The following is a 27,644-nucleotide window of genomic DNA, read 5'->3' as shown; positions in this document are numbered from 1 at the left end:
TTGTACTTCCAATATTTGCTATGGGATATTGCTTTGTTTTTTGTCAGACATTTTGGAAAGGATTCTGCTGAAAAAACGAGACTCCAGAGGTGGATGAATAACTTGAAAGTCACACAATTATTTTTGTATCAGCAAGATGCCACTTCTTTGATCTGAGACTTTATTAAAAATGTTTACACACAAATGAAGCCATGTCACAGGATAACAAAAATAACACTTCAGTAGCTCATTTCTGTACAAAAGGGATTTTCAACACAGAAAATAGGTCATTTGAATTTGGGTGAAGCTGCTTTCAAAACACTCACGACATTTTCAAAACTTTTTTTGTTTTCATTTTATTTTTTTATATGTTTTCTTACACTCCAAAGATACAACAACAAATCTACAAAAATAGGCCATGGAACATTTGTCCACATGGACTTTTTGTTCCATAAAACATGGTAAAGATAGCTGGATAGATATATGGCCTTTGCCTGTATGTGGACACACACCTTTCTCTGTGTGGCATCCTGCACAGCTAATAGCAACACACCCACGCCCAAAGTGTCCTGAATGTTGCGCCGTACTCTATTTGGGGTTTGTGCGCGATGTTCACTGTCCGACGACGAGCTGGCGCAGGTACAAGGAGGTGAGACCTCGTAGCTCCTCCAGGGCGTAGTCCTCGGGCATGGGTAGCTGCGAGATAAGCGGCGCCAGGCCCACGCCAGGCCCGCGCTGCAGACTCAACACCATGCGCAGGATGTTGGCCACGCGCTTGGCCATTTCTGAGGACGACGCACCCTCGTTAGGCAACAAAGTCGGCTTTTTCACTTGCCAACATTATTGGAAATTCAGACTACTTGTCATGTGAAATGATGTCGTTGTTCCCAGCCATTTTCATTGGAGTTGATATTTTGACATAACTCAAGAATAAATTTGGATTACTGAGAAAACAAGCTTCCAAAATAATTTACACAAGGAAAAAGAGTTGAAGACAATCTACGGCATGCTTTTGTTTTTCAATATCATTTCTCATGTGCAACTGTACCTGACTGGGCCAAGCGGTCTCTGGCGCCCCCGCAGGGTAGGAGATGGATCCTGCCGCACAAAGACGTCACTTGATTGTGAAGACGCTCCAGCTCGTAGCCGTCGCCGCTCTCCATCTGCAACCCAACAAATGTGAGCTGGCTTACCGTGGCGACACGTGGCGTGTCGAGTCGTGTGGCGACTGACCTGCTGGACATCACACAGGGTGTTAGTAACCTGGATGTAGTCCAGGTAAACTTTGCCGGCGGTATCCCAATCCTGGATGGTGGCACTGTGCTCGGGAACCGCCAGCCCCTGCAAAAACTCCAGCAGGTAGTTGTGGTTGTCGTTGATGATGCAATCTAGGAAATAGGAATTTTTTTTTTTTTTTTTTCCTGGGACATTTTACATGTAAAAAACAAATGTCTTTCTTTTTTATGATCAAGTCGGAGTGGGGGCATACCCGACGCCAGGTGCGTGATGAGCAGCCGGTGACACTGGTTCCAGTGGCCGGCGCGGTACAGGTGCAGCGCCTCCCGATGCTTGTCGCTGCGGTGGCGGGCGCGAACGCTCTTGGCTTCGTGGATCCAGCGCTTGGGGACGTGCAGCCGCTCGGTCAGGAATTGCTCCCTGCTCGCGGACTCGTCCGTCTCCTGCAGGGGGCAGTGCAGGTTGAGCACAGCCCTCACTGCACGCTCGCGCTGCCTAAAGAAGACGGAGGCCCAACAATTAAATTGACAAATCAATTATCTAATTAATTACTTTTTTTAAATAATCCTGATCTCTATCACAAAAACAAGCATTTGAGCGGGGGTGTGTAGAGTTTTTCTATCCATGTGTCAGTGATAATTTCGCCGACAAAAAAATTGTCATAATTTTCGGCATGAAATTTTTTTTCCCCCAGACGAAAATTAACCCATTCACTCCAAGTCCAGCAAAAAATGAATCTTTGACGTCTAAAGCCGTCTATGGCAGTGAATGTGTTAAAGTTTGGTGTCTGCATGTTTTGAATGTTCTTGGAGACTACACAAGAGTTAAACTTTTATTTAACTATGTGCAGTAAAGGCTGCAATTCAATGTTGCTTTAATACCAAGTTGATGCATAAAGAAAAAGCTTTTTGTATTTCGTGTTTTATTGCGTATGCAGGAAGAAATCCATATTTGACGTCTAAAGACGTCTATGGCAGTGAATGTGTTAAAAACTAAAACAGAAGCCATTCATTGAGTTGATAACGATAACTAAAATTGACTGACAATTTCTTCAATGACTAAAACGAAATTGAAAACAACACAGTTACGAAAATTCACACACTCCAATCAGAAGGAATGAAACGCGGGTTGGACAAAAAAAAAAAAAAAAAACACTCCTAAAACAGTTCAGTGTTCACTGCACTTGATTTAATGTTCAAACATGTTTACATTCATTGTGCAGCTATAAGATTAATCTCAAACAATTATGCACTTTTTCATATTTAGGTGAAAACTAAGTTATATTATTGTCAGTTCCACTCAACTCACCGTAGTATTAAATGTGTCTTGCGTGCTAAACTACAGTTACAAATAGGTGTTATAATTTTATGTATAAAAGTTGAAATGTATGTCGAAGGAAAATTTCGACTAAACTGTCAATTTAGTCAACTAAAATTGCTCTTTTTTTTCCTCGACTAAGATTTCTCTATTTTTGTTGACAAAAATGGATTAAACCTAAAATACAATCAGATGACTAAATCTTGAATTAATTTTGATAAAAAGACTAACACTAAATTAACTCATTCAAACCCAAAAACATGTAAATACGTTTAATACTTTGTTCTTCACTACCAAAAACGTATTTATACGTTTTTTTTCATTAATGTTTTTTAATGCTAGAGCACACAGAAGGCTTTGATGCAGCTTCTAACCTGAAGAGGTCACTTAAAGCAATGGTAGTTATTACAAAAAAGGCCAGCAGGTGGCAGCAGAGTACAGATCATCCAGGGCCATGTTGCAACAAGCTGTTTTTGCCAGTGTTTTCAACAACGTTTGTGAATAATGATGAAACTGAAGCTATATTCTTAGGCTAATTGCTGCAAAACGGAAACAGATACAAATATACATTTTTTTATGATGAAAGAAGATACTCTAGTCTTTCTTTTGGTAGGTTCCATTCTTTTATATCAATAGAACACAATATTTTGTGGGGCTTGCAAAATCAGTCAAAATCCAGTTGCTTCAGTGATAAAAGGTGAGAGTGAACGAGTTAAAATTTCTTGTCCAAATGAACTCTGCTGTGCGTACGTACATGTGGTCGGGGATGTGCAGCAGGATGAAGACGGCCAGGTGCCACAGGCCGGCGCTCTCCAGCTGCGCGGCGTAGCTGGCGTGCAGCAGGCCCTGCCGCGCGGCGCTCAGGTGGCTGTAGTGCAGCGCCTGCAGGACGCCCCAAAGGTGCCAGCTCAGCCGGAAGTCCAGACGCTTGGGTGTGGCGCTCAGAGGCTCCAACAGCTGCTGCAGGTCGTAGTGTCTAGTAGCAAGGGCGGAGCCAAACAAATGCTTTTAAGCCAGGCCTTGTCAAAAACTCTCAGGCTCCAGATACATTTTTAAAGGATCCCCTTATGTCTTTTAAAGGATCAGCCTTACGTTCATTAGACAAAGCTGACTACTGTGTGTACTCTGAAAAAGTTGTCGATTGCTGGGGCAGGGTCACAATGTTGGGATAAATTAAAGGCGGGGTTTTCCATTTTCACTCAGGAAAATGCACTATATAAATACAGGATGTACCCCCATGAACTGTTAATGTGTGGTGGTGATTTTTTTTCATAAACCTCCTCCCCCACAGCCTGTATTTTGCCATTTTGTGTTTGTTTTGTCAAAAGCGTTTCTGAGGACAGACAGTTGTTTAACCCTCCAGCCAATCGCAGATTGGACGTTCTATTTTAAATATTGCTATGATCCCAAACACGTTCTTTTTTTTTTATGCTTGAGCATAGAAAAGGCTTTGATACAGCCTCTGACTTGAAGTGGTCACTTAAAATAATGGTAGTTATTACAAAAAAAAAAAAAAAGGGCCAGCAGTTGGCAGCAAAGTATAAGAGATCAAACAGGGCCATGTTGCAACAAGCTCTTTTCCCCAGTGCTTTAAATAGGTTTGTGAATAATGATGAAACTTAGCTGATTGCTGCGAAACGGAAACAGAAACAAACCTACTTTTTTTCTTGATGAAAGAAGAGACTAATCTTATTCTTTTGGTAGGTTCCATGTTTTTATAGCAATAGAGCACAGCACAATATTATGTGGGCCTTGCAAATTCAGTGAAAATGGCTGGGAGTGAATGAGTTAATACATTTTTTTTGAGGTGGTACTTATAGTGAAAAGTTGTCAGAAGTATGAATAAAAGCAATTCTACACGTTTTGGGGTGGGGCCTCAATGATTTTTCGCGATTCATGTGGGGTTTTTGACTGCAAAGAGTTTTGACTTGAGGGTACCTGTCGCTGTAAAGTTTGAGCAGGTGGAAGCAGACATCATACAGAGGCTGCTTGGACTCCTCTTCCTCGTCTTTGTCGTAGTGGTCCATATCCGACTGCTCCCACTCCAGGTATGGCGGCAGGGGGGCGCAGGCATATTTGCCCACCTCACACGATCCCTAAAGGACACACTTCGTTACAAGGTGGTCGGGCTAGAGCAATCCACTTCATCCCTGATAACTACACCGTGTTTGCGATTCAATATAACAGCACACATGAGCTGTTTCTGAAAAGTACACAAGCGTTCAATTTTTCATTCTAGCCAGTTACTAGTTGCTGCGAGTGTTAAATTGGGATAGTACGGTTGGATGTCCTCGCTCACCTGGAAGGCATCCTGGTACTTGGCAAGGGCGTCGGCCACGGAGGCGGTGGGCGGCAGCATGAACCAGAGGTGGACGGCCACGCAGCGTTTCCAGTCCAGCTGCGAGCACGCGTTCACCACCGAGTCGGACGTCTGCCACACCTGCAAACATTTTTTTTTTTTGAGGTGCAATTGGGAACAGCGCGATGGAGCGATCCGACGGAGCGGGCGACGTACGAGCTTTCCGGCGAGCAGCGTGAAGATTTGCAGGCGTTCATTCGTCATGTAGGCGTCGGTCCGCATGCGGTTCCAGTCGGCGAGCTGCAGGGCCAGCAGCTCGCGGTCGTATTGCGAGCCGGCAGCTTGCGACAGGAGCAGGGCCAGGCGGTGGTCTCCTGGCACAGGGACGCACGTTAGCTTAACGGCATCACTCGGGCAGAGCAAATTTGTGCCACGTCTCATACAGATTTAAAAAGGTCTGGAAAATTGTTTATTTTAATAATACAAGAGATAGACCAATATGTTTTTTCGAATGTTGATTATTAGCAGTCAAGGAGACCGATAACCAATATTTGTAGCCGATGTTCATTTTCAGTAAAAAGGGGGGAAAATATTGGTGTCAAAATTTTCGAAAATACAAATGCCAATCTTGACTGTTGTAATCTCTTAAAGCATGTTTATTGAACAATCAGACTTTTCAAAATGTAGTTATTTATTTTAAACTTAGACAACTGACATTCTTTTAAATTTCTAAAAAAATGTTCAGAGAATTCCCAAGGTTGTCAGTATGTCCTAAAAAGACAAATGGAAACTTATAAATACCATAGCTCTCAATATTTTTCTCTTTTCTGCATTAAATATTTTTTTCCAAAATTTACAAATGCCTAATCTTAAACTTTAAAATTTTTTTGTTTTAATGTTGAACCAAAACAAATGGTTCAGAAGGTTCCTAGGGTCACTAGCATCTCTTAAAAAGTTAACTTAAAAGTTAAATAAAAAGCTCCCCCAAGAGTAAAACGGTTTTAGATTTACCTTCCGCCCAAGTCACTGCGGAACGGACGCGGTGCGTTTTCTGTACGGACGCCGCAAGAATAGAACACACTCAAGTCTGTGTGTCAATTCACACCAGCTGCAGTGCGGAACAGATGCGGCCATGCGGAAGGTTTCAGCAAGGGTTCTATTTTTTCCCGGACGCCGTATGCGGATTTTCATGAAGCTGAAGAAATCAAACGAGCGGGACAGAAAGTCGGGCATCTCGCTTCACGGTAAATCCAGTATATTTCAAAATAAAACCGTTAGCCAACTTGTTTTTTGGGGAGGGAAGCTGGAAAACTATATAGCATGACATGAGTGGGACATTTAAGACAAAAAATAATAATAATTAGCTCAAAATAAATTAAATCATTAACTGCCATTGACAGAAAAAGACGTCAAATGTTTTTTTTTTTATGCTGGGCTGGCAGTGAATGTGATAAACATGACAAAATAACACTATTTAAACACAAAGCGTACTTACCCATGGTAGAAGTCCCAGAATTAATATCTAAAAAGCATAATCGATGTACCAACAGGCAGAGCATGGCTAATTACAAAATAGGACTCTCTATACACGGTTGTTATTGTGTGAACTCAACTTGTGATCTTGTGGTCTGGCAGGTGCAGATCTTTGGACACAAACAGCTCACGCAACGCACACAGTGTGAATTGCAGTCTGTGCGGCCGCCGTACGGAATACGCACCACGTGCGTTCCGCAGTCAGTGTGAATTGGGCATTACACCGGCCGTTAGATTTGACAAAAAGGCCGGTATCGATCATCAAAATGACTAATATCAGTCTCTCACTAAATAATACGGTTTGCTTTTAAAATAATTCTCTTGAAACACAATTCAAAAGCAATGCCTGATGGTCGCTGGTTCATTTTGTTATGCACGTTTTTGTCAATCAAAAATTATTCATTTGCACTCACCCTCCTTCTGTGCAAGACGACACGCCTCACTGATGCGGTTTCCCGTCAGGTAGCTGAACACGGCCTCTGTGCGGCACACTTTCCCCGCCAGCGCCACTTCCTCCTCCACCCGATGGGCGGTGCGGCGAGACAGCCAGGCGGAGAAGCTGCGCCTCCTCTCCAGCTGCTGCTCGTAGTCGCCCAGGGCCTCAGTGTTCGGCTGCTGGCCCCAGAGGGCCTCGCACAACGTCCACACCTCGCACCAGTAGTCCCGCCCAGCTAAAAGACATAATATAAAAGTTACCAAATTTTAACATCGGTTTCAGCCTGACACCACTGAGGTGTGTCCTTGATAGCATTGCATGTCTTAACTGATCTCAATTCAAAAAGTAAACTTCAGACTGAACTTCGTGTTAATGACGTCAGTGCTGGCTTTTGTTTGGCTTCCTTGCTTTCCTCATGCGTACACGTGACCAGGCAGCTTGTTTTCAACTACCCCTGACCTGCTTGTCCCCAAAAGGCTAATTTAGGTGCATCAATTATTCACAATGTTTTCACCAAGTATTGACTTCAGTCTTGCGGGTGTTGCGTGTGCATGTCTGCAGGGACTAGTGATTGACCGATATGGATGGATGGATGGATATATATATATATATATATATATTTATTTATTTATTGTATTTTTTTCCAGGGCCGATACAGATTATTAGTAGGCAAGGAGGCCGATAACCGATATTCTTTTGCAATAAAATAAAAATATATAAGCATCAAAAAAAGAAACAAAAAAAAAAAGCAAACAGTTAAAACAATTTTTTCAAATTTCCAACATGTTCTTTTAATAACTTAAATAACTATAAGCAAAATAAGCAAATAACTTAAAATTTTAACAAAAAAGTAAATACTTTTCTTTAGTAAATAGCGTTTCAAAATTTTAACATAACTGAAATGTTTTTAGTTTTTTAAAGTGAAAGTTTAAATAAATATATGCATAAAAATTTCCATGAAATGTACTCAGTTTTAAATTGCTCTAAATCTCTGTGCTTTCGAACATAGCAAATTTGGGGTTCTTGTCAGAGTTCGTCAAATGTTTCAAAAGATGATCGCAAACAGTGAAAATTTGTCAGAACATGTTTAAAATTCCTTTGTGACGAGTAAAAATCATCTGTGAACATCTTTGCAACATTTTACGAACCCTGAAGAAAACACAAAATGCACTAAGTTTGCAAATATTCGCCGCTCAGAGTGACAACTTTATCTGCCTTCAGATTTGTAAAAATGGCCGATCCCGATATTTGTCAAAATGTTAAATATAGACCCGGCCTTTAATCTTTTCATCCATCTTTGTGCGTGGCTGCATGCTGTGATGAAACGACAGCAACGTTTGGGGCCGATTCCGATCACATGACGTTAGGGAGCTCGCGTGGGCCGACTTACGGTCATCGTGCTCCTGCTTGTCGCTCAGCTCGGAGATCCAACCGGCGTAGTCGTGCAGCGCTGCCACGCCGGACAGCGGGCGGATGAGAGGGCAAGCGGAGGTGTCCGTGCTGATGGTGCTGTGCTTCAGGCAGATCTCCATGGGGAGCTGCACCTCTCGAATCTGCTCCTCACTCATTTCCTCTCCCGGAGACCACAGACCCACCACTTGCTCCAAAACCACCTTGTAGGGACTCGCCGTCAGCCTACCAACATGCCAGAAATCATTTTTATTCGACTAACCAACATTTTCTGTTCAATTTTAGTTTGGGTCACGTCGATGGTTTTGAGTTTACTCAACATCTTGATGAGCATGCACGTCTTACGGTTTGCTCCTGGCAGGTTGTGGCAGGAAACTGAAGTCCGTGTTGGTTACTTGATGGCCAAGTTGCTTTCTCGATGGCGCGCCAAGTTGATTGCCACAGTGTGCCAGCATCCAGCCCGGACCCCAGCCCACCCGGAACGAGCGGCCAATGTACAGACCGGCGTCCATCAACAAGTTGCCCTGCAAGCAAGCAAGCAAAATGTATTTACAACAAGGAGATAATAGAAAATAAAACAAATAATTCAGGCAACACTTCCACGTGACTGTTGCGCGTCAAGTACTTGCCTTTCCTTGCATGATGGACTCTTCCATGGGTACGGGGCCTCCTAAGCGCCGGACCCCAACGGTCCTCACAGGAGGCTCCACTGGCTTGGGGGGCAGCAAGAAGGAGGGTGGGGCGGGTGCCGCCCAGTGAGACAAGCGGGGCACTTCGGGGCGGGACTTAGGAGATTCGGGGAGCTCAGAGAGCAGGCCAGAAGAAAAGCGAGTCTGGAAGAGACCGCCCACTGGCCATGGGGGAAAACGAAACATATTTCAAATATTTGGATGGCCGGTCTGTTCTGTGAGTACAAAACTTCTGGCCACTGTGCTGTTATACATTGAAGTTCAAAGTTCATACCCGAGGGTCGTCCCTGCAGGTTGAGGCGTGGCGAGGAGAAGTCCGAGGACATCTTCACGTGATCCTGGAAGAAGTCGCTCTCGTCTTCGTCTTCAGCAAACAGAGACGCCTTCATGATCTAAGAGCAAACAAACGGCACTTTTGGTTCACGTTTAATTGGCAACTTTTATAGCAAGTGAGAAAAACAGCTTGAAGCGAGAATGCTTGCCCGCTTATTCGGAGAACTGCGCAAGTGAGTGAAAATTTATTTCCTCAAAGTGATGAGGTCATATCATTTGACGTTTCAAATGCAAACAGAAAATCCATAATTTCATAAATCGCATTAAACATTAATAATGACAAATATCTGAAGGGCGAGCCTTCTATCAATCTGTAAAAACTGAAATATATTAAGAATGTTGGGGTTGAAAAAAATCACTTCATCATTTGAATTAAAAATAAATGTCCACCTATTTACTTTTGCTACAATAAACAAATAAAATAAGTAGGCTTCCATTCTGCATTCTAGTAGTTTGGATATCAACTGCTACATATTCAATGAGATTTTATACTCCCCAAATGATTAGACTTTTGTAGTCCTAGATACTGCATGTACATTACATCATTGATGAGAGGAAAAAAAAAAAAAAAATGTATGCAAATATTTAAGTCTTCACACTTGTGCTTTTTCAGTAATTTAATAAACATTTGAATCTATTTAGCAGTCAGTTATTTCACCACTTTTTACTGATGATTGACATTTTTGACGCGTTATCGTTTCAGTACATTATGCTCTATTTATAGTATCAAAGTCAAAATTTTGGTATTGTAACAACACAAACATCTTCTACTAACGTATGTTCTCTTTTTTTTTTTTTATTAGCTAGGTTTACATGAGGAGGAAAAAAGGCTTAGGAGTCAAAGAATATGAATGTTGAATGAGTCACCAAGGCATACCTGCAGGGTGTGGGGATTGATGTTCAGCAATGACATCATGTGGCCAGATGGAGAGACGCCATTTTGCTCGGCACCCGCGGCATCTCCGGCATCCCCTGGGCTGTCCCCTGGCTCACTCTCATCCTCTTCTCCTGGCGCGCTCTCCGCCGGTAAGCTCTGCACGATGTTGGCCATGTCGCTGTCTAACTCGGCCACGCCATTCGCCAGGTCAACGACCGCCGTGATCTGACGAGACCAGAGGAACGTGATGAGCGGACCGTTTTTGTAGCATTGTGGGAATGTCGACTGATCACAGCAACATTGCTACCTGAGCCTTTGGCGCCATTTGTTGCTGAGCGGGAGGAGGAGGCTGCGGGAGTTTGGAGGGAGGAAGTGACGTCATCATCTTCAGCTTCTTCGGGTCGGTCATGAGCGGAACGTCGTCGTCTTCGTCCGACTCCCGCAGGCCATACTTGGAGAAATGAGTGACCTGCAAGAGAGGAATAAAAAAATAAATAAAATGTCATGTTTAGACTAGTGAGGTCAACATAACATTATTGTCAAGAAAATTTTAATGGGATACTTAACTCATTGAGCCATTTTCAGCAGTAAAAAGATAATATTTTGTCTATAATTAATGTGGTAAATTCATTATTTTTCATGTAGTACCTTAAAAAGTAATTTTTCTACTTGTTGTCGACTGATGATGACGTCACCTGTGCTGAGGAAGTAGGTAATGGTTTGGTCAGTAGTCTGAGCCTGGATTGGTCATTACCTACTTCTTCAGCGCAGGTGATGTCATCATCAGTTGACAGCAAGTAGAAACATTACTTTTTAAAGGTAATAATTGTACAGTAAAATAATGCCGTTAACATATTCATTCTGGACAAAATATTAACTTTTCACAGCTGAAAATTGTTCAATGAGTCAAGTATCCCCTGAAGGTTGACTCCCCCTTTAACAACGCAAACAATCTATCACACACACCCACTCGCACCTCAAAGACCCAGGAGCCGGTCTCAGGTCTGTACTCAAGGAAGCGTGCTCCCTGTTTGCGTGCTGCCTTTTCCAGCCGACCTTCATAGTTCATGTCGGCGAGGCGCTCGGGGCTTCGGATTTCCGTGCAGCTCGTCTTGTCGTTGGGCCAAACGCCTTCCAGCGTCACCTCAGCTCGCCTGCGCGCATCACACACATGAAACAAGTGCTAAAAGTTAATACAGCCGTCCGCGCACACGGAACTCACCTGTTGAGCCCTTCGCCTTCGGCCGGCTTGTTCATGTCGCCCGGGTACACGATGACTTCTTTGCGTCGGAAGTGAACGATCTGGTCGAGGTCCAGTCCCATCACGTTCGTCGAGCCGGGAAAGAAGATGGAGCCGTAACCTGCCAGGGCCAAATCACCTCACAGCTTTGAGTGTCTTGTCCAACCAGAGTTTGAGCAGCCACACTCGTCACGCTGCATTTACCTTTCCTGCCGACAGTGAAGCCTTCCACCTCGCACTTGCCGCCGATGTCGTCCACCATATTGGCCAGCTCGTCCATGGAGGGGATGGTGTAATAACCGATGCGCTTCAGCACAATTCCTGAAAATAGCAAAGGGTGACATCAAACACGAAGCGAAGGGTCGGTGGAGGGTGGGCGAGGTGGCGTCGCACCTGTGGGGTGAGGAGTCTCACTGGACTCGTTCAGGACGTCGTCAGCGTCACCCGGGGACGCCAATGCATCCTCACTGCTCGACTGGCGGTTGAGGAGGAAAATTGAAGCAAATGTTTCAGAGTTTGTTTTTATTAGTTTATTCATAAATATTTCATTTGTTTATTTTTTATTAGTGTTTTTGTAAATGTTTAATTTGTTTAGCTTTTATTAGTTTTAGTATTGGTTAAGTTTTTTTTTTTAAATTTTTTTTTTAATTTGTGTCACAAAAAACCCCCCAGTAAGCATTGTGTATTAAAAATTCAAAAATATTTTATAAAAAGCATGTAAATGGACTTTCACTTGTATAGTGCGTTTTAATAAGTTTTTAGATAGTTTGTTTTTATGTTTTTTCGAAAATGCATGTTTAGTTATTAGTTTTAGGTTAAGTTTTTTTAAATGATTTATTTTAAAAAAAAAATGTTTTGTTTTGTTCTTTATTAGTTTTAGTGTTAGGTTAAGTCTTAACGATTTTTTTTTCTTGTGTGCCACAAAAAAAAACAAAAAAAAAACAAAAACAAAAACAGTATTTGTGTAATAAAAATTAAAAAATATTTTATAAACAAGCATGTAAAAATTTATTTTCACTTGTATACCGGTAGTGCTTTTCTACCTTAAAAAATTTTTTTTAGGCAAAATCTCTCTCTCAAACATGTACACCCCTCAAACAAATGGCAGTCAGGCTAGCAAAGGAAGCAAGGGTGAGAGCGGGAACGCTTGAGACTCACCTCCAGGCCGATCCTGGCGACCTTGTGCATGTTGAGCTCGGAGATGGTGTCCTGCATGCAGGGGCTGCCGTCTTGCGGCACGGGCTTCGCAATGGGATTGACGTAGAAATGCGTGACCTCTGGGTCATCATCGGCTGGCGCTGACCTCGGTTCGTCATCCCCCATATGGCTGCAGACAAGCCGGCGCGGCATCGTGAGCGGCGTTAAGTTCAGTGGACGACGACCGGCTAGGTGATATACGCTGGATGGGTCCACCATATTTGCAATCATTTATTTCTTCTGAATTTACAAGTGGCATGGCTTCAGTATAGTACCATTTATGGGTCGCCACGCTATGCATGTTGAAGTTGTGCTTGTTTAAAAGGTTATAATTACCATCACATCTGTGCTCATTTCTGCTAGCTTGTCTATGTTGTATCGTATGTTAGCATGACGCTAGCACAATATCAGGTGTTTTTGGTCTTGAGATACACAATTACAGGTGCAACAACTAATCAATTACCAAAGTAATCGACGACTTAGATAAGAGAGTACTAATTCATAGATGACTCATTTGGGGACTTTTTTTAAACGTAAAATTGCCCAAATCCTCCGAATTTCAGCCTCAAACAGTAAATTTTCTTCAATTTTTGTAGTCCTGAATGAAAGCAAACTTATTATTTATGTGTTTGATCGACAGGGGCTGGAGGGGGGCGTTGCTCGCTTTGCTGGACCGCGGTCGACGGCTTCTTTCTTTGGTGGTGGTCCTTATGCATGCCAGATCCATCGCACCAGCATCTACTGAAACTCAAACAGAATTTGCCTCTCCCTCCCACAGCCCCTTGAATCAGTGGGTGCTGGTGTCTGTGGATCTCACTTTGCTTTATCTATCCTTCCCTCCTTCCTCTCTTTAGTTTTTCCTCTGGTCACTTGAGATCTCAATTTATTGGAAGTTTGAGGTTTCTGGGGTTGGCATAAGACTCTAGTTTTGTAACCACGTAGGAGGGGTTTGGTTGGTGCTGGATTTCACTTTGATGGATTGGATGTACTGGCTTCTATGGATCTCACTCTGCCTCATCGATCCTTCCCTCCTTCCTCTCTTTAGTCTTTCCTCTGGTCTCTTGAGATCTCGCTAATTTGTTGGAATTTAGAGGCTTCCAGGGTTGGCGTAAGACTTTGATTTTGTAACCATGGGGAAGGCAGGAAGTGTTTGGTCGGTGCTGGATTTCACTTTGATTTATCTTTCTTTTCGCTTTATTTTTTCTGACCTTTTCTCTGGTCTCCTGACCATTTGAACCTCACGACTCTGGCAAGATTCTGAAGTACCTGGTTAAGGCGAAGGGTAATGGGATATTTATAAGGTTTTAGGTGAATTAATTAGTATAAATTTATACGTATTTGCACGCACACGCACGTGCACGCACGCACACATACAAAAAAAAAAAAAAAGAGCAATGATAAGACGTTGAATCGGTAAGACTACCGAATGAACAATTCTGAGCTCTTTTTAAAAAAAAAAAAGAAAAAGAAAAAAAAAAAAAGAACATGAGACAATTGCAGCTCATTCAGAACGCTGCAGCTCGAGTTCTGACCAAAACAAAGAGATCAGAACATATTACTCCAGTACTTAAGGATTTACACTGGCTCCCTGTCAGCTGTAGAATCGATTTTAAAGTTCTGCTACTCGTCTATAAATGACTAAATAGTTTGGGTCCTGAATATATCCAAGAAATGCTGATTGAGTACAAACCCAGCAGGGCTCTCAGATCGACAGACTTGGGCCAACTAGTGGAACCCAGAGTTCGAAGCAAACATGGTGAAGCTGCATTTAGCTATTATGCTGCACACAGATCGAATAGGCTGCCAACAGAAGTGAAGTCAGCTCCGAGTGTAAATGCTTTTAAACCCAGGTTAAAAATGTTGCTTTTTTCTTATACCTTTGATTAGGGACTTTTAAACAGCTTTAAGTTTGTTTTTATTATTATTTCTATTATTATTATTTATAGTATTTTAAAATTCCTTATGTTAAATTTTTTAAAGTTGGTTGAATAATGTTTTAAAATTGTTATTGTATGTTCTTTTTAGTAAATTTTGTAACCTATTTTCATTTCTTTTTCTTCCTCTGAATGTTAACTACCGTTTCTTTGTGCTTATGCGTTGTCTTTCCTTGTGTAAATCACATTGAGTTGCCTTGTGTATGAAATGTGCTATATAAATAAACTTGCCTTGCCTTGCTTAATTCGAGCCCTATATATGATGTCTAATTCTCTCTCTCTCTCTTTTTTTTTTTATAAACATAACAGTTTTACAGTAAACTACAACTCAGGGCGGTAGAGAGCTTAAAAAAAATAAAAAATAAAAATACTTTGCCCCTTGTTTGAAGAACTGAATGAGTCTACATTTCCTCAAAATAAAGCTACCCAATAGTCACCCATCACTTGACATTAAGTGAGTGGCAACAGGCACAAAAAGGAAATCTTCAAATGTAAACGTTTGGGAAGCGTAAATCTAATAAATTCAAAATGTTTTTGTTTTCATGCCTATAAATAATTGGAACATTTCTACTTATGGTGGTTGGATGTGAAATATATCTGACCTGTGTCCGTTCTGAGGGTACTCAGGCAACGAGGTGAGGTTGTCTGTGTCTTTGTTTGCGGGACTGCTGCACTGGCTCAAGCTCTTCAGCACAAGTTTCTTGATGTTCTTCCTGTGGACGCAAAAGGCACATTTGGCTTAGCTGCGGGTACTCTTTGCGTGAAGGCACTGTCGTCACGGCAAGTCACCTGGGAACGAAGGCTCCGTTGGTAAGCACGGGCTCGTCGTCATCCAGGCTGTCGAAAAACTGCAACTTGGAGCTGCCCGATGAAGTCAAAGCTTTGGGGCGCAACCGCGTGGCCGGTCGGGGACTCGGCTTGTAGTGTGTGGGTGTGATCAGCGCTTTCTGGGCCGTCGGGTTGGTTGGTTTCAGATGCTTGTACGGGACAAAAAAACAAAAAAAAAAACATAACACGGACCATTTAAGAATTATTTGATGGCTGCAAAATCAGCACATAAAATTAGAAAAGGGTTTAACAACTCCTTCAATGAAGACTGTCCACTCACCTCCTCCTTCTTCTTCAGGTCAGTCAGCGGGTTTCTGAAGAGCGGCGAGTCTACGTAGGGCGAGTACGTCAGCACGCTCAACTGCTGTTGAAGCATGGCCTGCTGGGCTGCGGTTGAGTTCTGATCCGTCAGTGCTGAAGGGACACAAGTCAACAAATGGGAGCATACCAGGTTTTCACACGACACATTCTCTCTCTCTGCTAGTTGAAAATCACAGAGACAGAAGGTCTCACGTGAGGATTTGGCAAAAACGAGTGTGTGCTGACCAACAGGCTGTTGAGATGCTCCAAAGCCGATGGTACCGGTGCCGCTGTTGAAGCCGCTCGTCCCGAACGCTCCCATCGTGGAGCCCAACTTATTCTGGTTGCTTCCAAACAGAGACGTGGTCCCGGTGCCCACTGCTCCACAAACACAACAGACCCATCGACAGTTAACTGAACGCATGATGAACACCAGCAGTTCTGATGAATGCAACAATTCATACTCATCATCCAGTGGAACATTTTTTCATGATTTGGGATCCATTCCAAATAGTTGGACAAAAACCAAATGGGTATGAAAACAAAATCATTAGTTACTGAGGAAAATAATGTAAAAGTAATTAATCTGTAAAAGACACCCCAAAATAGTGTATATTAAAAAAAAGAAGGAAAAGAAAAAAGTTATTCTAGAGAATAACTGTCGTTTAAAGTATCGTATACATAAAAAAGTGCAAATAATATAAATGACTCAGATAAATTAAAAAAATTAAGTTGTTTAATTAACTTCATCATGGACTAAACGTCAATTACCGGTAATTGTTGCATATCAAAGTGACTATGGTAGGTACAGTCTCAATGACTAATATATAGTCTGTTCGCACCCGCTATTGGTAAAAAGTTGATACTGAAAGAAGTGAATTATTCTGTATGTGCTGGGTGACATGTGAGGTCGTGTTATATAAAATATGAAGTTAAAAGAGATACAGATACAGCGACCATATTAAGAAAAATTGGGGTATTAAAAACAAACAAAAAAAAACAAAAAAAACAAAAACAAAGGCTCCACTGCTTTTCATTTTTTAAATGACACCATATAAACAAAAGAATAAAAACACCAATACAATAAAAACACCAAACGGATCACACAGTAAAACATCAGTAAAAACGACAACTCATACGATCAATGGTGAGCCCAAATCAATGGCCAATGTTAAGTACGTATCACAGGAAGAACAACAAGGCAACAACATTTTTGTTATTCATAATTAATCATTTGGACACGCCAATACCTGCTCCAAAGGTGTTACCGAGTCCAGTGCCAAGCCCTCCAGTGGTCGACTTGTTGCCAAATAGATTACCTCCTGCAGGGTTAGCGCCAAAGCCTGCCGACAGCAAAATAAAAAAAAATAAAATAAAAAAAAAGTACAGTCATTGCCCGCAACAGCATCTATAGTCTACACACCCCTGCTCAAATGCCATATTTTTGTGATTTAAAAAAAATAAAAATAAAAATAAAAAATAAAAAAAGGAGACCTTGATAAATCATTTCAAATATTTCTCCCGTGACCTACAAACAGTACAAATCCATTTTTTTAAAGGGAAACAAAAATGAACAACTGAGAACATGACTGCACATATCCTTATAACTACAGATGTGGCCCTGTGTTCGGAAGTAACCAATCACTTTCTCTTGTTAATGGAGTCAGCAGTGCGCAAAACTGCAATCCATTTTAAGAGCTTCTGATTAACCACGTCAAGTTCAGCTGTTCTGGTAGGCTTTTCCTAACCTTTGATTTTCTTTTGAGCAGAAGTCTCAAGGTTTTGTGCCAACACTGCTACTGGGAAATGTTCCTAATTCACTGACACTACAAACAGTCCCTGTTCCTGATACCACTATGCTTCACTATACTTGGTGTTCTTTTTGTTGTTGACCACCGCGTTAACGCCGAACGTACCTTTCAGAATTATGGCAATAAAGTTCAACACTGGCTTAAATAACGTGTGAAATGCCACTTGACTTCTCCCAAACGTGTGTTATGGTCTGATGAAACTAATAAATACATAAATAACCTTTGCTCTTACCAAATGTTGAAGCGTTGGCTCCAGTTCCCAGCGTCAGCGCAGGCTTGTTGCCAAAGATTCCAGTGGCGGTGCCAAAGGACGGGGCACTGGTTGTGGTGGTGCCAAAACCGCTGGCTTTGTTTCCAAATATGCTCGGCTGTAATAGGTACGTCAGTAGCTGCTCCTCTCATTTGACACCTTTTCGACTCATCACGCTTACTTACCTGAGTGCCCACGCTCCCAAAGCCGGGTGTGGCTTGGCCAAAGCCGGCGGTGGTTTGGCCGAAGCCGGCAGTGCCTTGGCCGAAGCCGGCGGTGCCTTGGCCGAAGCCGGCGGTGGTTTGGCCAAAGCCGGCGGTGCCTTGGCCAAAGCCGGCGGTGGTTTGGCCAAAGCCGGCGGTGCCTTGGCCAAAGCCGGCGGTGGCTTGGCCAAAGCCGGCGGTGCCTTGGCCAAAGAGTCCGGTGGCGGCACCGAAGCCGGTGGAGGCGCTCGTCTGAGTGGTGCCGAACAACCCGCCTGATTGAGACGCTGCCGTGTTGCCGAAAAGACCCTGGGACATTGCAACAAAATATCACAGTACAGTCAGGTGCATTAATATTAGGACATGCATGAAGGCTAGTAATAGACTGATAATGTTTTTTTTTTCCAAGGCCGATACCGATTATTATTAGTCAAGGAGGCTACTAACAGATAGATCAAGCCAATAATCATTTGAGTAAAAGAAAAAATATTAGCGTAAAAAAAAAAGAAGTACTTATTCTTTTAATTTCAAACATATAAAGACTTGACAGTTTTGATTAAATAACATTTTTTTTTTTACAGTGAGCTTCCAGAGTCCTCAGCATGTTTTAATTTAAATTAAAGCTAAATTAAAATTACAGCTAAATTAAAAACTAAGCCTGGAAATAGTTTCCTAAAGTTTGCTATTTTTAATAAAGTTTTCGTCAGGGTTCGTTAAATGTTTCAAAAGATCAGTGAAAAATTTTCTGAATGTTCAAAATGTCTGCGTCAAGTAAAAACAGGAATGTAAACATCTTACAAATCCTGATGAAAACCCCAAATTCGCTACATTCGCAAGCAATCACCGCTCAATGGTATACCAGCTTTTAGATTCGTAAAAAGGATGATGCCGATATTTGTCAAAATGCCAAATATTAACACCGATAATTGGCCCGGCCGACAATCGGTCTATCCTTAATGGACGCAATCATCTTTTTGGCTCTGAACACCACCACAACTACTAACGTAACACACCGGACCAAAACAGCGATCGTTTGATCATGCACATTCACAAGAAGCAGTGGAGCATCATAAATCACACAGTCACAGACTAAAACGTAATAGCTTAATTCAAATCTGAATGTGTTGCATTGTTCTTGTTGTTTGTTAATCCATTCCTGATCCACTAAGTTTATTTTGTGTTGTCCAACCGCCACTGCATCTTCCACATTCAAAGTAGAACCTCACTCGGTCGGTTTATTTTATAGTGATGGCTCGAGTAATGCTATGTGCATTAGTTAGCATAGCTGCGTATCATTGTGCAGCCTCGACCAACGATTAGACACTTGAGACATATAGAGATGTATTCAATGAGCATTCTAACTTAATATTTTTAAAGTTAATAAATGTACAAGAAAATTCTTCATGTTATCAAATTATAGAATAATATTTTTTATTGCTGCAAGTGGAGTTAAGTTTAGTATCCCTTTAAATAATACAGTACAAAGGTGAAAAATCTGAAATAATCAGTTAAACGTATTGAATTACGTCATGACGATAATGGACCAGAATGGAATCTAGCAGGGCCTCAAAAAAAATAAATAAATGAATAAATAAATTGAAGAAAACAGGAGGCGGTCGGATGTCGTGTGTGAGGTCTCACCATGGTGCTGGTACTGGCTTGGCCCATGGTGTTGGTGTTGCCGAAGGAAAAGCCGCTACTCTGCGTGGTGGTGGTCTGACCGAAAGGCTTGAATAGGCTGCCAGCCTGCTGCTGGTTGGGTTGGCTAAACAGGCCCCCCGTGGTGCCGCTGAAGCCCCCTGTTGAGGCTGACCGGGACAAAGACAGTTTGAGTGAGCGCTGGGAAAGGAGATGATGAAAATTCAAGTACACCCGCTGACAATGTGGGGGTCAAATCGCACTTTGACCGAAGGTGTTTTTGTTCTGTCCAAACGTGAAGTTGTTGTTGGATGCCGCTGAGCCAAAAAGGCCTGCGGTCGCGTTGGACGCGGGAGCGGTGGCGCCGAACAGGCTGCCCGTCGCGGCAGGCATTTGGTTGGTGGCGCCCTTACGTCCCGCCTGGTAGTCTTCCAGCCTCAACTCCTGCAGCGCAACGAATAAAAAGGCAAAGCGGTCAGAAAAGGGGCCGGGCAGCCACCGGTGCCGATTTGTCGATCCGCCTGCCGAGTCACCTCCAGGGATTTGGTCTCGTACTCCTTCATGGCGGTGATGCATTGATGCTTGGTGTTGATGTTGGTTGTCACACCGGCTTTCACCATGGTGTCATTTCCGGATGGAGCCTAAGTGCAAGAAAGATAGACAGGAGAGTTGGACTTAACAATTAATACATTATTGGAGATTTTTCTGTCGGAGTTCGGAATGTCCCATTATGTTTGAATGCACCCTAAGTCAAATGGCGCTCGCGAGTGATTTCACAGTGTACTATGAATATCACTGTGCATGAATTCAGCACCAATTTGTGGAGGCCAAGGCATACTAAAGAAATTTAATGAAATGATGTCCTTTATTTGCATTCAAATGTAAATCATAATTTGCCTAATTTGATGCGTCAGCCTGTAGAGAGGACTGATGATAACTTAGCATGCACAGCCCCATCGGTCAGTGATCGACAAGTGGCTTACTTTGACGGTAAACTGGCTCAAAATGCACACACACTAGTGGTGCAGCAAATCATCATTGATCCGTGATCAGATTGGTTGGGTGGGTGGGGGCGCATTCACACTCTACATTCACTATAGCACCAGAGGAAGTTGAAAACCCTTGTGGATCAAGTCACATGTATGGGAGCATTTTGGCAACTGGGGTTGAAATCAGTTCTTAAATTAATGATAAAGATTTTTTTTTTCTCCCTCTTGTCTCAACACCGTCATTAGACATGCCAAGAAAGCTGGAAACATACTGAACGTAACATGCCACCTACACTCAGGGTAACTTCAAAATAATTTGCCACATAATGCCATGACAGCAATGCAACTAGCTTCAGTACTTTTATTTTGAAGTTGGCCCACATTGTGGCATGACAGCGAGTTTGACTTACCTTTTGACAGTTCAGATTTCAAGCCATCGGTCAACATCTAGACTCCATCTACTCACGTTATATTTGACTGTGGTTCCGGGCTTCTGCGTTGCAGAGAAGCTCGAGCCTCCGAACAAAGACGTGGTCCCTCCAAAAGGGTTGGAGGTGGCGTTGGTGGCGCCGAAGAGACCGCCGCCGGTGGTGCTGGTCCCGAAGCCTGCATTTAGGCACACACATGCCGTGACCCGATGAAAAGCACAAGGGCGAATTCAACCACAGCGACTCACTTCCAAACGACGTGGGCTTGTTGGTGTTGAAAGCATTGTTCTGCTGTGAGAAGAGCCCGCTGCCAGCCGTGTTCCCTGCCGCCGTGTTGCCAAACAGGCTGGTTGATGTGGCGCTCGGGGCACCGAAGCCAAAACTGGTGGTGGTGGACGTCGCCGGCTGGTTAAAAGAGCTGGAGCCAAACAGGCCGCCTGGATGGAGGAAGAGGAGGCGTGCGTCACTCTGTGTGCGGGCGCCAACGCGGCGCGAGAAGAGAGTTCACCAACCAGGTTTATTCTGTGCAGTGCCAAAGAGCCCTCCGGTGTTGGTGGTCGCCCCGAACGCAGATGTATTGAACGCTCCTGTGGTCCCAAAGCCCGCGTCTGTACACACAGACCACACGCTGACGTCACCCAACATGCCTATTGCCCAACACTAAAAATCAGCCACGCCACTGTTTTCCAACGGGTGTCGCCCTCTCCTCACCCCCACCATCTATCCTACGCCCACTGCGCTGTCCATCAGCACGAGTCACAGTCACCAAGTGACCCTTCTAACAGCGAGCCCATTCGTCCTCAAGTCCGAACGCGGCGGTCGTTTGACTTGACAAAATGTTTATAGACTTACTTTGCTGCCCGAAGGTAGACGAGGTCCCGAACCCCCCCGTGCCTCCGCTGAAGGGGGTCCCGAACGACTTGTTGAACATCTTGCCCTGCTAGCAGGCCAGCACGGGTTCACTGCACGGAAGCACAACACAAATCAACATCATGTCCCATGTTTTCTAAACATTTCTACTGCCATGTTTTCTCACTAGTCAACAGAGAGACCCAAACTGTATGAAACAGGGATCAACGTGAAGTATTTTTTATGTACTGTCACCATATGTTCATGTTGTAAGTTTTAATGATTATTTCATATTTAGCTAGCATCTTAAAAATAACAATGTGACCAGTAGGTGCAACAATTACTCAACAACTAATTAATCAACAACTATTCTAATCATTGACAAATTGTTTAGTGACCTCCTTAAAATTGTCCAAATAGTCTTAATAATGCGGCCTCGCTCCCAACAGTCAAAATCACATTTCTGTCACCCTGCGTGAAAATGTATACTATTTATCTTTGTGCTGAATCAAAATAGAACATTGGCAAAGGCAGCTTTGATTTTGGAAATGTTCAACATTTTTGTTTTTCTGACACATGTTATGTACCAAACCAGTAACAGAATTAGAATCAGTTTGTGTATTTTCTGTTGTATCAATTTGAAACAATGTCCTGTTTTGGACATTATTCAATGAAAAACTGAAAAAAAAATTTATCGGAAAAATTAGATTATTGAAATAATCATTAGTTGAAATTCTCAGACCTACCCTAAAAAGAACATACATATATACATACATATATACATACATATATATATATACATATATATATATACATATATATATATATACATATATATATATATATATATATATATATACATATATATATATATATATATATATATATAAATAATAGTTTGACCCTCGGATCTGACGGATGCATTTTAACTTATTTCAAGATCCAGCAGTCTTTTAATATTTATTACATAAAAATGACGTGCATATCAATTGAATCATCTTTCAAAGATCTGCCCGATAATGCTGGTCTCGTGCCAATCAACCAATCGCTGAAAATTTTTACACACACAAACTAAATAATGCGAAGACTTACAGCAGCATCGGAAACCGTGAACGCCTCACAGTCACCATGCTCCGGCTTGTTCTAGCTTTCCCTTTTTGACATTCCATTTGATTTTGTCCAGGGTAATCACTAAAATAACAGACTTTAAAACTATCCGGTGGACGTTTTTATGTAATAAAGCTGATTAAAAGCTGTGAACGTCATAGCCAGCGGCCACTAGCACGCTGTAGCATTCTTTCCGCTAGCACGTTAGCTCACCGAACACATTGCGCGTTTGTCAACAAAGTGACTTTCGTTTTACGTGGGGCGTCGAAAGACGTCACTTTCGGAATCCCTGCTCGCATTTCGCAAACATTTGGGTGTCCGAAGAAATTCGTGGAATTTTTCGAGCGTCCAAATGGTCCAACTACAAAGTAACGTTAGCCATACGGCTAACTGGTTAGCTTCGCAAAACAAGAAGTGCCGGCAAACACGGGACCTTGATGTTAGGTGACTTGCCTTCGAGGATAAATTACTCAGTTTCTCCACCTCCAGCTTCTTTGTAGTAAAAAAAAAATTAAAAATGAGCAACAAGGTTAGAAAATGTGTCGCTAGCTTGAGCTGTAGCTAGCTGGCCGGCCGGTTAGCTTTATCAGCGAGGAAGGAAAATATCGACGTACGTCCTCGGGACGCATTTTCAACATTGCGCGGTTACTTTGTGACGCATTTTCAGTTCCGCGTGATTTAGGAATTATATTAATAATCCGTTTACGTATGTTAAGTCAGTGACTGGAGCTCGATCTATTTTAGTTTATTTCAGTTTATGTTATTTAATGATTTTCGCCCCACTTTATATTTGATTAAAGTAAGGGGAAAAATACAGAACCTTATGTTATGATTGGTGTTGCCACCAGGAGTCGCTACTCCTCCATAATTAATATAAACCTTACATAAACTGTTTCTGGTGGTTGCTAAAAAGAGCAATTTCCCTCAATGTCCCATCCATTTTCTTGACCACTTATTTTTTGCTCTGAGAGTGGCCAATCTCAGCACTTTGTAAACTACTTCGTTGTGGGGGATATGTGGGTTTATTATACATTTGCCTTTATTTGAGTTCATTGGTTATTTCTTGACACATACTGTAATGTTAATAAGAAGCCGAGGGCAAACCACTTTGAAAACATGTCATTTATTTATGCAGTCAAGCCAGCTCAGACAGAAAATAACACAGCCTAAAACATTTTCCACGTTCCAGGGGCCCAAGACATTTACCCCCAATGTTAAGTGTGACATGAAGACAAAATTCTTTAGTTTTTCGATATACTTACATCATTACATGTATATTAACCTGGCAATAGCTATCCATGTGGTACCGCTCCACAGTAATTTCGTCGGGAAAAGACGGGACATTCTGGACAATAATTCGAGCTAATTGGACGATGCGACATTCACACTTTTGTTTTAACCAATTACGGCCACGGGTGAAAATTGCGTGCTCGTTCTTGTCGAAGGGGGGAAAAAGCACAAACATCTTATCAGTTAGAAATGCACGAAGCATATCCCGCCACCAAACACAATGTCGCTCTGTGATTGGTCCGAACCACAGACGAATTCTCCGGAAGAAAAAAATAAATAAAAAATGGTATTCTCGGGAGTTTGTAAACTCACAAATACCGCGAGAATTCATCTTGTGAGAGCAAGGTTACATGTACATCATAACAGTTAAAAATGACACCGTTTGAACATGTCTCAATTGCAGTCAGGAGGAAGAACAGATGCTCTTAGGACAAAACAGCATCTTTAACAGCAGCGACTGACACTTTGAGATGACAGCACAGATGGTACCTGAGCACGACTCGAAGTTTCTGATCTCTCAGCCCGTACGCAAGAGAACTCAGACTTCTAGGCAGCATGAAAAAGCACACATAAAAAATGACGTGGGCTCGTGCCAAGATCAAGCGGCTCAAGAAAGGTAAGAGAAGTGACATGATGTTGTGGTAGAACACCGAAAAGAGGGTGAGGCTCAGCTGCACCAGGTGCAGCAGCAGCGTGTTCCGAGCTTTACGGGCCGAGTCTTTGCCCGTGGCTGCAGATCTAGTTGACACCACCACGCCGATATAGCTGAAAATGATAGTCAAGCTTGCTGAGGTGAACAGGAAATACGTGTATACATTTAAGTACAATACAGGAATGGGCACCAGGAACATGGCATTGAGTCTGCACAGTTGCGTCATTTGCAGACTTTTCAGCTGGTCAAATGGAGACATCAACAAAAGCCCCAGAATGAGAACATTTAGAAAACAAAAGAGCCACGCGGCAAGCGTGGCCCCCACTGTGGTCCTGACGGTAATGATGGAGGCGTGTCTGAGAGGGTGGCACACAGCCACAAATCTCTCCAGCGACATTAGCACCAGCACCAGCGGAGACAGCCTACTGACAAGGTTGGAGAACAGAGTGAGCACGCCGCACGCGGGGTACGTGAGCCTGATGCGGCAAGCAGTCAGCAAGTACAACAACTGGGAAACAACCAGCTGCAGCGTGTCTCCGAGCAGCAGGTTGTACAGCAGGATGTAGCGTGAGGTCTCCCGAAACACGCATTTACTTCTCAAGGTGAACAACATGAACCCGTTGACAAAGAGGCACATCAGGCAGAAGGACGTGATCAAGGTGCCGGCCGCCACTCGGTCCAACAGGGCCAGCCTGGTGGTGGTCACGTTGGCCAAGGTTTCCATGCAGGTGGATGTAGCAGCAACAAAAAAATAAAATAAAGACAAAAATAAAGAAAACACTGTGAATGTTGAGTCAACTCACAGCAAACAGCACGTCGGCATGCTTTTTTTATATGTTTGCAAGCCCCATGTTGGCACATTAGGTTACCATAAAACACCACCCACAGCTGAGCCCCTCCCTTCATCAGCATCACGCTGCACACAGCAAGTCACAGACAGCATCATTAAAAAGAATACAAGAATAAGAAGAGGATTGTTGACAAAGTAAATGATTTGGAATTGGCAAGAAAAACACCTTATTAACTCATTCACTCCCGGCCATTTTCACTGAAGCAACCCCTTTACTGGATTTTGACTGCTTTTGCAAGGCCCACAGAGTATTGTATTCTAATGCTACAAATCATTGAATCTACCAAAGGAAAAATTTGCATCTCTTCTTTCATCAGGGAAAAAAAAAAAAAGTATATTTCTATCTGTTTCAGTTTTGCAGCAATTAGCATTAGAATATAGTTAAGTTTCATCCCAAATCTGTTTAAAACAGTGGGGAAAAGTTTTTTGCAACATGGCTCTGTTTGATCTCTTATACTCTTCTGCCACCTGCTGGCTGTTTTTTTTTAATCACTACCATTGCTTCAAGCGTTTTCTTCAGTTCCGAGGCTGCGTCAAAGCCTTCTGTATGGTCTAGCATAAAAAAACCAACAACATAAAAAACGTATAAATACGTCTTTGGGAGCAAATGAGTTAACTCAACTGGGCTTGGAGATATGCCAGTCAGACAATCCGACTACATTCTTGGTTTCAATGGTTTGTACATGACAGAAGCCAATTTAACCAAAAGTGGCTCAAGTTCCATGCCTCCACTGTTGTGGGGGTCAATCTCAGTAATGTCCTTTGGAGAGGCCTAGCTGCCGGACTATACTTGATGCCGTACACACTGATCAATCTATCCAAAACCTTTAGCCTATCCAAACAATATATGAAAAGTCATTTTGCACATTGGAGATCACTGCGCACTTAAAAGACAGATTAGCTTCCACCCAGAATGGAAAGCAGTAAACACTGATAAGTAGACAATTCAAGAGCAAATTTAACATGGAAGCAATTGACAATTCCAAGCATTTCTACAATTCAACACAATGCAAATGATGCATTGCTTATGCCTGTGACTAGGCATACAAACTAGTGTTGTTCCGATACCGATACTGGTATTGGCAGAGGCCCCGATACTGCATTAAAACAGTGGTATCGGTATCGGTGAGTACTAACAAGTAACATGCCAATACCATTAATTCCAACGCTAATATAGGGCTTTGGATGCAGGATCTTGTTCTTGCTCGTGCACAACATTCACTGATATGTGACATGTTCACTGCATGCCGAGCCAAGATATCCTATTGGCCCTTGAATGCTCTGAACTAATGGCAGGACAGCTTTTTCATGTTGAGAAAAAAATAAACCTTAGGTATCGGTATGGTATCGGCATCGGCCGATACTGCAAAGCTGGGTATCGGTATCGGGGGCCAAAAAACGGTATCGGAACAACACTAATACAAATCAGGCAGATTGTTATAGTCAACATTTCAGCAGATTTTGAAATCAAAATAATCCTCACAAATCTAATTACAACCTTCCAAAGTCTAATGGATGTCAACATGTCATCCCAAAATCATGTTCAATCGCTAATTAAGGATATATATATATATATATATATATATATATATATATATATATATATATATATATATAAAACGTTAGCAGCTAGTGCCTAAGCGAGTGCGCCATATAAGTGTGACGAGCAAGTTTTAACAGGCAAAAATGTCTGCATGCTTTGATGCTGACAGCCTAGCACATTAGCCGTTCCTACCGATCCTTTTTTAGCAAACTATTTACTCTAATGTGCTGTTTTTACTGGCAAAAGTGCTCCTGTGCTTACCATATGACTCCATCTCATAGCCAAAACGCTCACCTACTGTTTCTAGACAAGAAAATAAGTTTGTTGCTATGCAAAATTGTAATTTTTTTTTTTTTTTAGAAAAAAAAAGTTGAATAAAAAGGAAAACCATTTGGTTGTTCATTAAGTGAAATGATGTATTTTCTT

The 27,644-nt window shown here is 42.4% G+C and overlaps 2 protein-coding genes across 2 annotated transcripts; both read right to left on the bottom strand.

The window, feature by feature from the left end:
• Positions 1 to 143: 143 nt before the first annotated feature.
• On the bottom strand, positions 144 to 23,532 carry nup98 (nucleoporin 98 and 96 precursor). The gene is made up of 35 exons (XM_077504941.1): positions 23,337 to 23,532; positions 21,780 to 21,889; positions 21,440 to 21,535; positions 21,176 to 21,364; positions 20,966 to 21,105; positions 20,044 to 20,151; positions 19,774 to 19,954; positions 19,514 to 19,680; positions 17,855 to 18,181; positions 17,652 to 17,787; positions 16,859 to 16,951; positions 15,855 to 15,986; positions 15,589 to 15,722; positions 15,270 to 15,457; positions 15,083 to 15,193; positions 12,508 to 12,676; positions 11,743 to 11,824; positions 11,554 to 11,670; positions 11,332 to 11,470; positions 11,086 to 11,263; positions 10,417 to 10,578; positions 10,110 to 10,334; positions 9,174 to 9,291; positions 8,840 to 9,060; positions 8,556 to 8,734; positions 8,191 to 8,435; positions 6,778 to 7,035; positions 5,048 to 5,205; positions 4,832 to 4,972; positions 4,471 to 4,628; positions 3,287 to 3,508; positions 1,469 to 1,710; positions 1,213 to 1,367; positions 1,028 to 1,142; positions 144 to 764 (listed from the first exon to the last, which is right to left on the bottom strand). Exons 2-35 carry the CDS (start codon positions 21,856 to 21,858, stop codon positions 592 to 594), a joined length of 5,538 nt encoding a protein of 1,845 aa, XP_077361067.1. The 5' UTR covers positions 21,859 to 21,889; positions 23,337 to 23,532; the 3' UTR covers positions 144 to 591.
• A 589-nt stretch (positions 23,533 to 24,121) lies between these two features.
• On the bottom strand, positions 24,122 to 25,847 carry LOC144006434 (odorant receptor 131-2-like). The gene has a single exon (XM_077505287.1). The coding sequence runs from the start codon at positions 25,547 to 25,549 to the stop codon at positions 24,599 to 24,601; it is 951 nt and encodes a 316-aa protein (XP_077361413.1). The 5' UTR covers positions 25,550 to 25,847; the 3' UTR covers positions 24,122 to 24,598.
• Between the last annotated feature and the right edge of the window lie 1,797 nt (positions 25,848 to 27,644).

Source organism: Festucalex cinctus, chromosome 18, assembly GCF_051991245.1.
Source record: "Festucalex cinctus isolate MCC-2025b chromosome 18, RoL_Fcin_1.0, whole genome shotgun sequence".
NCBI lineage: Eukaryota > Metazoa > Chordata > Actinopteri > Syngnathiformes > Syngnathidae > Festucalex > Festucalex cinctus.
The sequence above is the reverse complement of the archived record's forward strand: the minus strand, read 5'-3'. Positions and strand labels throughout refer to the sequence as shown.